Genomic DNA, 17,539 nt, shown 5'->3' on the forward strand with positions numbered 1-17,539 from the left:
GCAAGTTGTTGAAGGCGGATCGAAGCTGGATTGCTGGAATTGCTGCAGTCTCATCCGAAATATTCTGCTGTTGTTCTTGAAGTCTATGATGGTTGTTACGATACACCGTAGGCTTGAGGGCTCCCTACACAAAGTAATCGCATGCTGACAGATCAGGTGACCTGGCAGGCCAGCTGGAGCCGCCACCAGACTGACCTCTGCTAACAACTCTGTCAGGCGTGAAAATTGTGGAAATGTGCTCCAAGGTTCGGCCGGTTGAATGGGCACTTGCTCAATTCTGTTGGAACTAACTACAGGTGTTTTCCTCCTCCGTTAATGCTGCCACAGATGGTTTCAAAATGTTGACAATGTAATTCGTTAATGTCAACAACTGATGAAGGAAGATGGGACCGATAATGCGGCGACACACTCGACTCGCATTCGGGAGGACGACGGTTCAATCCCGCGTCCGGCCATCCTGATTTAGGTTTTCCGTGGTTTCCCTAAATCGCTTCAGGCAAATGCCGGGTTGGTTCCTTAGAAAGGGCACGGCCGATTTCCCTACCCATCCTTCCCTAATCCGAGCTTGTGCTCCGTCTCTAATAACCTCGTTGTCGACGGGACGTTAAACAGTAATCTCCTCCTCCTCCAATAATGCGGCGTGCAGACGCTGCACACCCAACCCCAACCTTCCGGTCACGTACTGGCGTTTCGTGCAAGTTAAGCGTATTCTCCACTGCCCAGAACCTGTGGTTCTGTGAGTTGACATAACCATTCAGGTGAAACCCTGCTTCATTAGACATAAAGAACAGATCCATGTCTAAGTCATCCATTGTTGTCTTAGTGAACAGCCCCTCACCAAACTGGAGGCGGTGAGGATCGTATGCTGGTTTTAATGCATGAACAACAAACGCTCGGTAGGGATGCATTTATAGATCCAATTGGAGTATTCGCTCGCATGATCAACATGATATGTCGGTTTCTTGCGACAGGCACCAGGTTGATTAGGTAGGACTCTGAAGTATTTTCTGGTGAACTGCAGTCACATTTTCTGTTATGTGGGCACGTTTCGGAATGTTTTTTGACATGTTCTAAACAGATCCTGTGTGACGCTATTTTCGGACTAAGCGTTGCATGGCACTCTTTACTGGCACTTTGACACCATTAAACTTATCAGCAAACAATACCGTTTCCACGACTTTGTTCTGTCATGAAGTTCCACAACGAACACTTGTTGCTTCTCTGTGAGCACCGTCGTCCCTATGCACTGCTCCAGTCACAATGACACAGCCTGCACTAAGCTCCGAACCGGTGTGTATCACGTGGCGGGCGTACACGTGGTGTGCGCGTCAGGGGCTGTGGTTATATGCATACATTCACGTCCAGTTGTACCCACTCGTCTGGGCCACTTTTATGTGCTCCAGCCCGTGTATATCAAGTTACTGAAACATTCGTTCACAGTTTGTGTTTGCCCATGTAGCCATCGTGCCGATGGTTTGCTGTCAATTATGTCCTTGTGCAAGTGTTTCATAGTTTCTGATCCTGTATGTGGTAGGAAATGGTGGCGTAGGTATCCTCGGGCAACTACAAGAGCTTGTTTGTATCCGCATCATGAGTCTACCACACTGCCACCAAACTCGTTTCGTGAATCATCATCCACAACAAAGATTAGCTACCTTTGACAATGCAGAATTATCTAGATCTCGTACCAAGAAAACATTCACAAAAAAAGCAAATAAAAACAGAATACGCACGAAAAATATAACGTCATAACAAAGCATATCTTCCAACTGATTTCAAACAATTTCTTTTTTTCAAGACATAATTTTCTGCATAGCCATGTGCAATAACAACAGTATATGTTGATCTACACTTCCACTCTGCAGATTACTGTGAAGTGCGTGGCAGAGGATGCGTCCCATTGTACCATTTATTAGATCTTTTTCCCGTGCCGTTCTAGTACGGAATGGAAGAGGAATAATTGCGTGAATGTCTCTGTGCACGCTGTAAGTAGTCTAATCTTGTCTTAACAGTCACTACGGGAACAATATGGAAGGGGTTGTAGTACTAATATATTCCTATATTTATCAAAGCTGATTCCTGAAACTTTGGAAGCATCCTTTCGTGGTCTATCATCAAAATTCTGTCAGTTCAGGTTCTTCAGCATCTGTGTGATTGTCTCCCTCGAGTCAAAGAAACCTGCATATATTTGTGTTGCTCTTTTTTGTATAAATTGAATATTTGTAAAGTTTTTTTCAGGCGGTATTTCACTGTAGACAACTGAGCCACCTGTGAAAAGTCTGAGATTGCTCTCGATATTGTTTGCTTGATCATTAATGTGCCGTCACAAGACTTCACACAGCATGGATGGTCGGGCTATTAAGTGGCGGCGCTGTGTCACGTCCGTCGCGACGCAGGCGCCACAGCGAGGACCTTCTGGAGAGGAAGAGGCGGGAGTGGAAGCATTGGAGAGCGAGCGAGCAACAAACAGCGGGCACGTACCAATAGAGGAAACGGCCGTTGCGTTTGACAGCAAGCTGTGGCTGCCGTGGCGGGACAGCGCCAACAATGAAGATTGCGCTAGCCGGTCATTTACGATATGGCGAGGCTGAGCGCAGTGTGCTTTAGTGCCAGCTAGCCGGTTGTTTCTGAAGCAGAACACGGAGACAGCGAGTTTTCCCGTGTGAGTGTGTTGTAAGACAGGGCTGTTCTCTGCTGGTTGGATGTCTGCAGATGCTGTAAGTTATTGTGGACTGCTTTATGTACTGTGTGTAATTATGCCTGATCAGCACACATTATATTATCAGTACCCGCTGTGTGAGTTGGGTTCGCGTCTCTAAATTCCTTATATAGTTTTAGTTGTCAGATGGCTGTTTGGTTGGTCACTTTCACTTTGACGTCATTTGAGCTTCATTTGTTCTTTAGTAACCACCCGCTTCTTATTTAACGGGTATTTCCCTTTAAGATCAGAAGTAGAATTTGCTCCTTTGCATAGTGGTTTTAGTGTCTGATAATGATTACTGACAGTTTGTGCGCAATTTAATGAGCTATTTGGTGAAATGAATTAATTTCTTAGAGTGCTCGTAGTTTGAATAGATTTTAATTGCGAAGCTGTGCTGCTGTTTCATGTACGTTATTTTCTAATGTAAGTGGTTTTTACAATATTTCTTTGGCATATCGTTGTTTTTGTAAAATTTATCCATTCACGTGCTACGGAGCTGACTCGTTATTTCATGTTTTATTAGTTGTTCTGGGAGATGAATCTACCTTAAAATATGCTTAAAATTGTACTGTATATACGAGCAAGTAAATCACGAGAGCTTATTTAAAGGAAACAAAAATAAGTTAGCGACGGCCTACAACTACCCACATCTCAACCCAGTCCTACCACTCCTTCTAGCGGTATAAATAATATACAGTGCCAACAATATGCGTCCCTACACGCTTTCTTGGGGCACAATTGAAGATACCTGGAACATAAAAACGAGCGCAAGAGATCCCGACGTCTTAAAAAAACTCCAGAAATCAATTAGAGATTATTTTATCTGCATGCAGTATCCATTGGAATCTCGGCTGTACCGCAGTATTGTCAGATTGCCGGCTACCATCTTACCGCCGGCCGTGTGGCGAGCGCTTCTAGGCGCTTCAGTCTGGAACCGCGAGAGCGCTACGGTCGCAGATTCGAATCCTGCCTTAGGCATGGATGTGTGTGATGTCCTTAGATTAGTTAGGTTTAAGTAGTTCTAAGTTCTAGGGGACTGATGACCTCAGATGTTAAGTCCCATAGTGCTCAGAGCCATTTGAACCATTTTGAACTACCATCTTACGACAACTCGGCTGCCAGTGGAAGAACTCTCTGTCCAGTTCCGGTAAATCTAAGCAAATTTACCGGCAGGCTACACGAAGCTCCGCACAACACCGAGGCGCCACCATCGCAGAACTATTTTCTTGCACTAGTCACACGCTGCCTGAAAACTGATCGAGTAGGCGGCTTCCGCTGGGTGAGTATGAGAGCAGCAGCCTTATGAATGGCTGGTGTGTTCCAGCCAAGCTCCAGTCCTGGACATTAGCCGTCTCTGTGAGCAGTCAAGCCATCACTGGGTGCAGCTGCAGCACCGCCGACAACAATCTCTCAGAACTGCCGCCTCGTACGGTTGCCGTTTGCCACCGACCACAGCCTAGTTGGATTTAGCTTCTCTGTGTGCTTCACAAGCCGCTACTATCGCTTTATGCAGATACCGTTTCCCCCCACCGTGGCCTCGCTGGATGCTGCCTGCCATACGTTCTTCGAGCCGCGTAGCCTTCACGAGGTGTCTCGGCGTTTGTAGACACTGTGAGAAGCTTAGTCTCTGCAAGAACTTTCTATTGGTGGGATGCAGTGTTAACCTTACTACTAAGCAGTAACCATTTTTCTGTTGTGTCCATCAGTGACTTATCTTCTTGTGTGGACAGGTTTCCACTTCAGGTTCAATATTCAGTGAGATAATAAAAGCGTAGTTCATCAATACCGTTGGAATGTCAATTAAAGAGTGTTCTTCGCTTCTGGTCACGGGACATAAAAAAGTAAATTAGATGGTAAAATTTTAAACATGGCTGTAACTTCAGCAACTGTATGACTGTAATTTTAGTGAGGTTGAAAAAAATTAGCCAATCAGTTGCAAATAAAGGTTCGAATTCTTGACATAGGTTCCGACAACTTTATCATTGGTGCAATGGACATTGTTAAATATATTAAGATGGATGTCGCATATGACGTATCCTTTTGGCTTATTCAGTGTATATAATTACCATGTGATGTGACGAGGCCCAGCACATCTTCTGAAGAAGACAGTTTTAAATTGTCGCAGCCTAGGTCAAAGGTTCCAATAAACCGTTAATTGCAACTGATTGGCTGAACTTTTTCAAGCTCTCCAAGTTAGATTGTTACATACCGTATGCAAAGATACCTAAGGCGGGAAACACGAATTATTGACGTATTAGCGTAGTTTAGTGACATTCTTCCGCTTAGAATAAGTCGCAGTAGGCCATATGGAGTCAGGTGATTTTAGCCGTTTCTTTATGCACGTTCTTTGTATTACCTTTTTAGACGCAACTACCTTATACACTTATGATTAATTATCATGTCACGATTTGTAGCTGTGCATCTGGCAATACGTTTGTTTTTCTAAACCAAATGAAACTGCTGTCGAGTTCCTCAGATTTCGATCCTCGCGCCCTTCTTTTCCATCTTTCCAGCTGTCCAACGACGAAACCTGACAAAAAACGCAGTAGGAATGGCGGCTGTCTGTTGGAGAAGAAAAGCGGCGGTCGCCTTGTAGAAGCAGTTATCGACAGCTTATTCTGAATAGCTTCTACGAGATATCTGCAACTTACTCTTAATCTTCCGAATCCACTCCTGCGAGAGCTCGGGAAGTCTTGACTTGCGCCATCCATCTGCCAGGCTTGCTGCAGCCACCTTTCGTTTCACTACTTCAGGGTAGTCTCCAGTTTTGCTGAATATTGGATGGGTAAAGATACCAAGCTGAAATAAATATAATATCTATTTAGTGTATGTTTTAAGTGCATCTCGGTCTACAGCAGCTTGGTACTGAATACATACGTCAAGTTGAATCGCTACTGAACAGGCTTCACGGGCCTCCTCTGTATCATTTGGTGGCTCGTACCAAAAGGTGTGCATTGTTATTCCCACCTTACCTGAAAAAAGAATGAGGAGCCTTTATTAACATAAAAGCACGAAAATACAATAATAGGATGCAAAAGGAATAGCTTCACAGATTTTTAGTGCAATGAAAATCAAAAGTTAAATACCATACAAATATTTTATTTGCAATTATATAAACAAGTGCAATTTTTTAAATATATTTTAAGTATAACATTACCCAAGTGGTTGCTTTCATAGGGGACATACTGTTTTCAGTGTCTTATAATTGGCGGAATGGAGACAAGTTTTTATCATATCGACTTCTCACACTGGTGCAACATGTCTGATGACAGGCAAACTTTTACCTCAAAATATATGAATACGAGGTACGGACTGTGACCCTGTTTTCTTCCAGATGATCCAATTTAAGAACCAGAAAATTCTGTAGCATTTCACAATATCGAACAGAGGTCACCGTTCTTTCGGGAAATTTCAGACTTTATTCCCCAGATTCCGCTGTGAAGCACCATACAAATGGATATCCAACTACTTAAGCATCCTCAAGATCCACGAAACCATATTCACGGTGTCACTCTTCGCAGTAGCAAGAGCCCTAGTAAGTTCCTGATCAACAACACGAATTTACAACTACATCCATACTTGGCAAATCTCTGTGAGATGTATGGAAGAGGGTACTTCTCAACAAAACACATTTTAGCAATCCTTCACGTTCCAGTCGCAAACTGGAAGCGGGCAGAATGGCTGTTTAAATGTGTCTGTGCGTTCTGTATCTAATCTTGGGATGGCAGTCCCTACGGAGGCGATGTGTATTCCGGCATTTCTCAATTAATAAAGGTTCCAAAATTCTGTAAACAGGTTGGGTTATTTGGGGAAGGAGACCAGACAGCGAGGTCATCGGTCTCATCGGATTAGGGAAGGATGGGGAAGGAAGTTGGCTGTGCCCTTTCAAAGGAACCATCCCGGAATTTGCCTCGAGCGATTTAGGGAAATCACGGAAAACCTAAATCAGGATGGCCGGACGCGGGATTGAACCGCGTACACAGGCATTCGCAGGATAGTGCTGTCTGTTTTTAAGCGAGTGCCATTTAAAAAAAAGGGGCAAGAGGAAGATCAGTGTTTAGACGTCGTGTTCTCCTGACCTTCATTGCTTACATATTCCGCCCTCACAATCATATTCCGCACATCAAGACGCTTCATTCGAACCCAAACTCGATAAGATAAAGTCAGTGTTGTATGAATTCATGTAAAGGATATGCAAATAACATGTAAGCGCACCGTGGTTGAAATACTCGAGGCTGGCGTGCACACATACATTCCAGACACGATGGTCACAGGAGCTTTTAGTTCGGGAGAGCAGCCACACGCCAGGAGGCCGGTCCCAACCTATCTACGTCGGCCGGTGACCGCCCGTGGAGTGGACAGCGTGTGCCCGAGTCAAAGGGGGAACGATCCTGTGTTCGGTTTAAAAGCAAATTCCGCTACATTGTGTGGGAGCGCCCAGCCTATGCATTCTTTATAAACAGAGCACGCAGTTTCAGAGATTTTTACAGGGAGACAACAAACGCCAAACGCCGATGCTACAGATTTCCGGATTGGTTGCCTTAAACGAAACGTCATTCTCCCGTTTTAGAAGAGCAATGCTGATTGGCAGACGATATTTCTGATGCCTTGAGCTGAAGGAGTAATGGAAGAGACCGAAAGATATACCCTTTCAAGTCTGGCGTGGAGAGGGGCCGTTCCGTTGTCGCTCTTGGAGCAAGAACACGTAACGAGAGCGTGTGCGCTAGTACGTGTACTCCCCAAAGAGCGAGGAACAAGTCTCTCCTCAGTACTTCTCTGGGATAGCACCTCTGTCGAGAGCGAATTGGAGTGTGACTTATATTGAGTCCCTGCGATTAAGCGTTGTTCACTGTGTTGGCTGGCACACTTATTGTGTGGTGTGAACGGACAGAGTTATACACTCCTGGAAATGGAAAAAAGAACACATTGACACCGGCGTGTCAGACCCACCATACTTGCTCCGGACACTGCGAGAGGGCTGTACAAGCAATGATCACACGCACGGCACAGCGGACACACCAGGAACCGCGGTGTTGGCCGTCGAATGGCGATAGCTGCGCAGCATTTGTGCACCGCCGCCGTCAGTGTCAGCCAGTTTGCCGTGGCATACGGAGCTCCATCGCAGTCTTTAACACTGGTAGCATGTCGCGACAGCGTGGACGTGAACCTTATGTGCAGTTGACGGACTTTGAGCGAGGGCGTATAGTGGGCATGCGGGAGGCCGGGTGGACGTACCGCCGAATTGCTCAACACGTGGGGCGTGAGGTCTCCACAGTACATCGATGTTGTCGCCAGTGGTCGGCGGAAGGTGCACGTGCCCGTGGACCTGGGACCGGACCGCAGCGATGCACGGATGCACGCGAAGACCGTAGGATCCTACGCAGTGCCGTAGGGGACCGCACCGCCACTTCCCAGCAAATTAGGGACACTGTTGCTCCTGGGGTATCGGCGAGGACCATTCGCAACCGTCTCCATGAAGCTGGGCTACGGTCCCGCACACCGTTAGGTCGTCTTCCGCTCACGCCCCAACATCGTGCAGCCCGCCTCCAGTGGTGTCGCGACAGGCGTGAATGGAGGGACGAATGGAGACGTGTCGTCTTCAGCGATGAGAGTCGCTTCTGCCTTGGTGCCAATGATGGTCGTATGCGTGTTTGGCGCCGTGCAGGTGAGCGCCACAATCAGGACTGCATACGACCGAGGCACACAGGGCCAACACCTGGCATCATGGTGTGGGGAGCGATCTCCTACACTGGCCCTACACCACTGGTGATCGTCGAGGGGACACTGAATAGTGCACGGTACATCCAAACCGTCATCGAACCCATCGTTCTACCATTCCTAGACCGGCAAGGGAACTTGCTGTTCCAACAGGACAATGCACGTCCGCATGTATCCCGTGCCACCCAACGTGCTCTAGAAGGTGTAAGTCAACTACCCTGGCCAGCAAGATCTCCGGATCTGTCCCCCATTGAGCATGTTTGGGACTGGATGAAGCGTCGTCTCACGCGGTCTGCACGTCCAGCACGAACGCTGGTCCAACTGAGGCGCCAGGTGGAAATGGCATGGCAAGCCGTTCCACAGGACTACATCCAGCGTCTCTACGATCGTCTCCATGGGAGAATAGCAGCCTGCATTGCTGCGAAAGGTGGATATACACTGTACTAGTGCCGACATTGTGCATGCTCTGTTGCCTGTGTCTATGTGCCTGTGGTTCTGTCAGTGTGATCATGTGATGTATCTGACCCCAGGAATGTGTCAATAAAGTTTCCCCTTCCTGGGACAATGAATTCACGGTGTTCTTATTTCAATTTCCAGGAGTGTAGTTAAACGCCTGCGAGTGAATTTTTGAGTGGCATCACGGTGGACTGACCGGTGTACCACGCCAATAGTTAGACCAGGGGTGAATAGGAGTCCTTGACTTCATCAGGGCGTAGGGAGAGTTTGATTGGCGAAGGTCAAGCCAGATAGAACGAGAGTTAACTTATTTGTCAGCAGCGAGCGGCGCATACAGCAGTCATCGCAGCTTACGGTATCGTGCGTTACAGTTCTTGTGAGCCCCATATTTCCTCCACAACAGTACACTTCACTGCATTTCACACGCGACAGCCTCGACCATACCTAGCAACATTCTAGCGGATGATTATTCAAGTTGAGTAGGCGCAGCTCTCAGCCATTCTGCCAAGTCAATAACAATCTTAAACTTTGTACAGAAATTTCATTAGCGAATCCTATCCTTAAGAGGTAACTTCACATTCCGAAAAGAACCCAGAAATAACGTGTTCAGTTCATAACTAGAAGTGCCATTGTGATTTCTCAGAATTTTTGCAAAATAAATAATAATTTTCGTTAGTTTCATGTTTTTCTTACACTAAATAGCACTACTCCAGTACCCAAGTATCTCACTAGTTACGTAAGAAATTTTGTGAATTTTTGTGTCATTTCCTTACAGCGGACGACTCCAGAAGATATTTATTGCTGAACGTTTTTCAGGCATTTCTCTTTAGAATGGTAGGAGCGTCTGCCTGACTTCTGTAGTAGTGTGGGGGTGGAAATTTCATCTTGCAGGAGCCACAGGGTAAAGGGTACATCTCAGATTAATCCGTTGCACAGAACGACAGAATAGCACCCACACGCTCACAGAAAATGGCGACCCTGCCAGGATAGGTAAAATAGGTAAGCTACCAGGATAGGAAAGTGTCAGGATAGTTAGGTATGGCAGGTCGCAGCAGTAGCACTTTGAAGAACTTTCTTTCATGTATAAAATAGCTATTTGCAAAGATTGGGATCAGAATGGATACAGGGAGTGAAGAAAGCAGAATTGTAGGGAAAAGGGCGTGTGTTATTGTGTTGGAAAATTTAGCATTTTTTAACGATTTTTATGTAGCTGTTAGGGCATAGGATTTTCAGGTGATATGCACAGACGCAGAGTGATGAGGAGACACAGTGTGACGCAGCATCATAGAATTAAGAAATAACATTTTTCTCTCTTTGCAAGCGCACAGGTGGAGATTGGGGACTGTAGCAGAGCAGACAGAACATTAGCCGAGAAGTCACGACGTTTTTGTTGTTGTTGGTTCAATCAACTGGTAAGTTCAAAAAATTACTCTGAGCGCTATGGGACTTAACATCTGAGGTCATCAGTTCCCTAGAACTTAGAACTACTTAAACCTAACTAACCTAAGGACATCACACACATCCACGCCCGAGGCAGGATTCGAACCTGCGACCGTAGCGGTCGCGCGATTCCAGACTGAAGCGCCTAGAACCGCTCGGCCACACCGGCCGGCCAACTGGTAAGTGGTCGTACAGTCTTGTAGATAGGGTTGTCGTGTGTTGAAAGAATTTCGATGTTAACGAGAGCACAAGCCAAAAGGTTACGTGAGAGGCAGCAAGTAGACAAGATGGGGAGAATCAAACAGATAGACAGCAAGTAAACGAGCTTATTGAGAATAGGACAGAAGGTGAACCGGAGAATAGGACAGACGATGAATCAGAGAATAGGACAGTCGGGGAGCTGCAGAATCAGCAGGCTCAGTTAGACTGGGATGAAATTGAGACAGATCAGCCAGATGGGAATCGAGGGGACGAGAACATCGGATTTCCAGAATATGAAATTCCAGGTAGGGCACATTCTGAGCCAGAAATAGGCAGCCCACGTAGGAAACGGCAAAGATTGGAAGCGAAACGAGCGCAGGAAACGCGTTTGTTGGCCGCATATTCAGGGACAGAATACAGTAAATGAACCGGAAGTTAGCTAATGTTCAAAGAGAAGTAGACAGTGAGGAAGAGGGGGAACATTTAGAATACGTCGAAGCTATCGTACACATTCTAAATATGCCCCAATAGCAGGCACAGAATTTTGCGGAGTTACAAGCGCCACGAAAAGGTTCCGTAATGGACGCACTGTACGTGCAACCACAAGACATACACAACAGAGAGGGCAGAATGCGGAGTTGTTTGCGCCACGTATTGGTTCAATGACAAACGCAACTAGTCCTCAACACAGACAGCACGGGTTATTGCAGTTATCAAACTTAGAAACGCCACAGCATGGGCCAGTTCAAATGGTTCAAATGGCTCTGAGCACTATGGGACTCAACTGCTGTGGTCATAAGTCCCCTAGAACTTAGAACTACTTAAACCTAACTAACCTAAGGACATCACACACACCCATGCCTGAGGCAGGATTCGAACCTGCGACCGTAGCAGCAGCGCGGCTCCGGACTGGAGCGCCTAGAACCGCACGGCCACCGCGGCCGGTCATGGGCCAGTGAACGACGTAACTGACCGAGTGGAAAACAATAGATCGAGAGTACATAGTTCAGCAGAAGGTACTGTTACAGGACAGGACGCGATCATGGAAATGTTACAAAAAATGAACGCTAGTATGACGAAACAGAATCAGGATATTAATACACAAATGACAAAACAGTATCAGAACTTGAGACAAGAGATTAAGACACGGATCCAACAGGTTAAAATCCAGATGCAAGAAGGGATCGCCAGGATTGATAGTCAGATCACTCAGTTAAACAAAGACGCGAAAGTCTAGAGAAAGAATTCAGGTACTATCACAAGGTCAGCAGCAATTACGCACTGACGTGGACAAGGTCCAATTGGACATCGTAAACGTTGACAAAAAGGTGGAACGTTTTATCGAAAAAGCCATTCGAACAGCAATACAAATTTCGGAAGAACAAGCAATTCGAAGCATATTCGCAAAGGTTGCACTGAAAAAATATGATCAGCGGATCAATAAAATAGAACTTAAAAACAAAGATCAGTTTGAAAAGCTTCGAACAGAGTTGATACAAACTATCGAAGAAAAGATCGAGACCGATTACACCTGTAGCGAAACAACTGACACGTCAAGCATTAATTCAGTACACGCACACGCGCCGTCTAAGAAAGTTCAAGTAGATCCAAGCCTAGACGTAACACTCGCGCAGAAATCGAAACAGAAAACCCCGATTCAAATAACACATGACATGCTACAGGACCTGGCACAGTATCTAGAAAAACGGAACACATACATTCAGCCAATACCAATCGAAAGACAGGCAACTGAACCCGTAAATCCAATGACACAACATAATAGCAGCACAGGTACTATACCGTGAACGACGAGAGTAGAAACACACGAACAACACTTTTGTTCGCCAATGATACGATATGACGCGGATATGAGTCAGGAAATTGAGAATAGGCAGACAGGCAGTAGATTACCAGAGAAAAAACACGACGACACAAGCTGGGCTCTGAGCACTATGGGACTTAACATCTATGGTCATCAGTCCCCTAGAACTTAGAACTACTTAAACCTAACTAACCTAAGGACAGCACACAACACCCAGTCATCACGAGGCAGAGAAAATCCCTGACCCCGCCGGGAATCGAACCCGGGAACCCGGGCGTGGGAAGCGAGAACGCTACCGCACGACCACGAGCTGCAGACACGACACAAGCAGTGGCAGATTATTTGAGTCCATGAATCAGCCACAAACCGGATTTATGAGTAGATATGACACAGATGGGTAGACCACATAACTAATGAGGAAGTATTGAATAGGATTGGGGAGAAGAGAAGTTTATGGCACAACTTGACCAGAAGAAGGGATCGGTTGGTAGGACATGTTCTGAGGCATCAAGGGATCACCAATTTAGTATTGGAGGGCAGCGTGGAGGGTAAAAATCGTAGAGGGAGACCAAGAGATGAATACACTAAGCAGATTCAGAAGGATGTAGGTTGCAGTAGGTACTGGGAGATGAAAAAGCTTGCGCAGGATAGAATAGCATGGAGAGCTGCATCAAACCAGTCTCAGGACTGAAGACCACAACAACAACAACAATGACACAGACCACTTCCTTACAGTTAGAAAATTTCAACATTTCAAGAAGGAAGGCGGTGACTTGCATGCACGCACATTCATCGATCAGTTTCAAATAGGCTTACCAAACCACTGGAGCGTAGCTCACAAACTTGACTTCATTTGTGCACACATGTCAGGGACAGTAGCAGAGGTGATGCAAAAGATCGCGGCTACCTGTACGTCTTATCTACAGTTCAGGACTGCATTTCTCGAAAGATATTGGTCTAAGCAGGCGCAAAACAAAATTAAATACGAGTTACTTCAGATGACACCATATGAAAACTCAGGAGAGAAAGGCGTGGTAAAATTCTTCGATACAATGGACAAAAAGAATCAATGCCTAGACAAATCATGAAGTAACGGAGAGCTGATACGTCTATGTAGAATGAAATTACCGGTAAAATATCAACAGGCGACAGTAGGAAAGAATGAAAATACCGCAGAATTCAAAGAGGTTTTAAGGGAGCTTGAATTTATGTTTAAAGAAGACGAGGCGAAAGAAAAAAAGACGGGAAAGGGAACAGCAAAAGGATAGGACTAGGAACGAATATTCCAATAGTAATAATCGTAATCCTAACACCAATAATTGCAGGCAATTTAACAGACAAGGACAGTGGCACAATGGAGACAATTGGCATAGAAACGATAATCGGAATAATTCGTACCGAAATAGGAACGGTAATGGACACTCATACAGTGGCGGATATGGGTTTAGGAATCAAAATGCCAACGGTCAAGAGTACTTTGAAAGAGGTCACGATGTTAGAAACAGCAATTGGCGAGACCAGGGCGCGAATAATTACAGAGAAAGTTATGGTCCACCGAGACAAGAACAACACAGCAAAGGGAAACCAGAAGTAGAAATTAGGCTGGGAAAATTCTGAAAGTGAAGATGAACTGCCACCACTTCCGTGTATTAAAGAATTAAGCGATGAAGAATTGTCAACCGGACTTTGCAATATATTTGACGAGAAGCAAGTAAATGATCGCGATAAAACAGAGCAGAGTATCCTAGATAAAAACAAAACACAGACGCCGCGAACACAAAAAATGGTTCAAATGGCTCTGAGCACTATGGGACTTAACATCTGAGGTCATCGGTCCCCTAGAACTTAGAACTACTTAAACCTAACTAACCTAAGCACATCACACACATCCATGCCCGAGGCAGGATTCGAACCTGCAACCGTAGCAGTCACGCGGTTCCGGACTGAAGCGCCTAGAACCGCAAGGCCACCGCGGCCGGCGCGAACACAAAAGACGTATAATGTATACAACATGGGTGACTATGAGGAGACAGAGAGAGAGAGAGTACATTCGGGAATGTTTGGAAACGAAGGAAAAGGAGAGACAGAAGTTCGAAAACAGAAGAAAAGACGTAGATAGGTCGCAAACGGTTTTGCTCACGGAGTTAACACGGCTTCGTAACAATAGATGATGTAATACTATATTTTATTCAAACTTTGAACGATGAAAAAGAACAGGGAAAAGTAAAGCAATTGCATTTGAGTCAAGAAGGGAATGAAATAGAGGAGGAGAGACACCCTAGATATAAGCTTGAGGAAAGCCTTGACCCACTCCCACCAGAAATAATAGAAGAAATTCATCAAGAGATTAGTAAGAAGATAGAGGAAATAGATGATATTTCGCTCCACGATAAAAAAAATTAGAAGGCATATTGAGATCACATGCGGAGGTATTTGCACCAAAGACAGGTAGCATTAAAGATTTTCAATACAAATTTGAGGTCAAAGATCATAAACCCTTTTGTGTTCCACCTTATTCCATACCATATAGTTATCGAGAGCAAGTATTTCTTGAAATCAGAAAAAATGTTGGGTGATGGCATAAATGAACCCGCCAAGTCACCATATAATTCACCCTTACACGTTGTAAGTTAGAAGGATGGGAGCATACGTTTGGTACTCGATTCAAGACAAATAAATACAATTATAATTTCGGAAACAGATAGGCCAGAGAAATTGGAAGAGTTGATTCAGAAGTTTCATGCAGTACAGATTTTTTCATCCATCGATTTGCGTTCAATTTTTTGGCTAAAATTACTTGCTATGTGGACGACGTTCTTGTGGCGGAGGCAACTTGGGCAGAACATAATTATATAGTGGATAATTTCATACAAATTATGAAAAAACATGGGGTCACCGTCAACATTACTAAATCGCATTTTGGAAAATCAGAAATTAAATTTATAGGACATAACATATCTGTCTGTATAAGGTATAACGCCAGACGAGAAGATAGACGCTATTCGTAATATTCCTACTCCCTACACCGAGCGAGGTGGCGCAGTGGTTAGCACACTGGACTCGCATTCGGGAGGACGACGGTTCAATCCCGTCTCCAGCCATCCTGATTTAGGTTTTCCGTGATTTCCCTAAATCGTTTCAGGCAAATGCCGGGATGGTTCCTTTGAAAGGGCACGGCCGATTTCCTTACGAATCCTTAACCCGAGCTTGCGCTCCGTCTCTAATGACCTCGTTGTCGACGGGACGTTAAACACTAACCACCACCACCTACTCCCTACAACAAGAGAAGTCTAAGGGGATTCTTGGGGTTGATAGATTTTTACAAAGAATTTATATGGATAGACACAATTGCAGCACCTAGACCGTGTGCACTGACAGGAAAAACACACCCTGGATATGGGATAAACAAGAAGATGAATTTCATAAGTTGAAGGAGGCATTGAATATGCTCCAATTTTTGAAGGAGAGCCACCACGTTATTCTGCAAGCAGACTGTGGTCAGTGATTTGGCAGTCCTGGTTGAGATCATAGGTCATTTAAATGAGTTATGCTCAATTTTTGAAGGAGAGCCACCACGTTTTTCTGCAAGCAGACTGTGGTTAGTGATTTGGCAGTCCTGGGTGAGATCATAGGTCATTTAAATGAGTTATGCCCAATTTTTGAAGGAGAGCCACCACGTTTTTCTGCAAGCAGACTGTGGTTCGTGATTTAGCAGTCCTGGTTGAGATCATAGGTCATTGAAATGAGTTAAATTACAAACTCCAGAATCAAGGCCAGTTAGTTCACTAATTTTACAACCTCTGAAAGTATTTCAGACCAAGATGCGCTTGTGGGAAATGCAAATAAGAGATGGAAACTGTTACCATTTACCCACAGTGTCAGCTCCAGAAAATGTTCTTCATATTATTTATTTTTATAGGCTGAAATAATTATAAGTGGAATTTGCTACAAGATTTCGTCATTTCAGGAATGCACACAGCACTTCTGCTATATCTGCTAACTCCAAAACCGGTGACGTAGAAAAGGCCATAGAAAATCTTCAAATTGAAATTACTGAACTTAGGGATAAGATTTCTTGAAAATCCAAATGTAAAGAAGTAGATCTGGTCAATCTTAAGAAAACATATTTGGCTGAAGAAAAAGAACTTCATCTGAGATAATTTGCAAGAATACAAATTAGTCTTATCAGAAGCAAATATAAGTACGAACAATTTCCTTTTCTGACGTAGATAAATAAATGCATTTTACATTCAAGGTTAATAGATGACAATTTGCAAAATACGTTAAGCCTCTATGTCAGTCGGATGTAAATCCATATACAGATAATTTGGTGTTAAAATTCAATATAGGAGCTAACATTAACCTGCTGCTTATTTTTTAAATGAATAAACCGCTTTAAAGGTATTTATCTGCGTTTTTGTAGTGACTTTCCTGCTTCCCTAATGAATGATGCAGAATTTGTGTGTATAGTGTATTGGATTTAGACAAAGTCGCCTTGTTTCACACATGAGTTTCTATGCGAGATAATATTCACTTGTTCTTGAAAAGATGAATTTTGTCGCATGAATTATTTTGATGATCTGTCAGGAAACAAGGCGCTAAGTTAAAATATATTATCCAACCACAAATCGCTCGGTAGGGGTACTCTAGCAGGTCACTCCTATTGTCTCTTCGCCAAGTTCATAGCGCCGCCCTTGCTACAATGATAAAATGTCGTCGTAATTCAAAGATTTTCACGTTCTGCTCAGTAGTATCAGTTTTACTGTTTTATGACAGAACATAAAAGGAATGTACTCACAAAAACGCTTGTTTTGAGGCATAATTTATTGGCGTGGCGTGACGTGTTGAGAAAGGGGTGCCATTACCTTTTAAACATTAATGTCAAAGACGCTGTAGGTTTGCCTTTAAGCGCTAGGAACGCTGCTATCGCGTCACGTGATGAGGCGGCTTGCAGGTCCCAAAGTTGTCCACGACTGCCATGATGTGTGGGCATCAATGTAGTCCTGCAGCAGCTTCGCAGTGAATTTCATATTCGTAAGGCTTGCCCACTCCCAGAACTGCAAGTTTTGTTTGTCTGCGTTGGCACACAGATGAAAGAAACGGAGTTCTGTTAGTGCACAACACAAGAGGTACGAGGGAGTCATGTTGAATTATGAAAGAAATATCGGCAGGTGATTTAGTCAATCTCTTTTTGTTGCCGG

At 44.6% G+C, this 17,539-nt stretch overlaps 1 protein-coding gene across 1 annotated transcript in view; it reads right to left on the minus strand.

Annotated features, from left to right (window-relative positions):
• The window catches only part of LOC126475119 (myrosinase 1-like), a 186,388-nt gene that overhangs the window by 66,703 nt on the left and 102,146 nt on the right, over positions 1-17,539 (minus strand). The window contains exons 7-8 of the mRNA XM_050102713.1: positions 5,579-5,673; positions 5,353-5,500 (exon numbers count right to left, since the gene is read on the minus strand). Coding sequence (XP_049958670.1) covers positions 5,353-5,500; positions 5,579-5,673 — 243 coding nt within the window. The remainder of the gene's footprint in view (positions 1-5,352; positions 5,501-5,578; positions 5,674-17,539) is intronic.

This window comes from Schistocerca serialis, chromosome 1 (genome assembly GCF_023864345.2).
Source record: "Schistocerca serialis cubense isolate TAMUIC-IGC-003099 chromosome 1, iqSchSeri2.2, whole genome shotgun sequence".
In the NCBI taxonomy this organism is placed as follows: Eukaryota; Metazoa; Arthropoda; class Insecta; order Orthoptera; family Acrididae; genus Schistocerca; species Schistocerca serialis.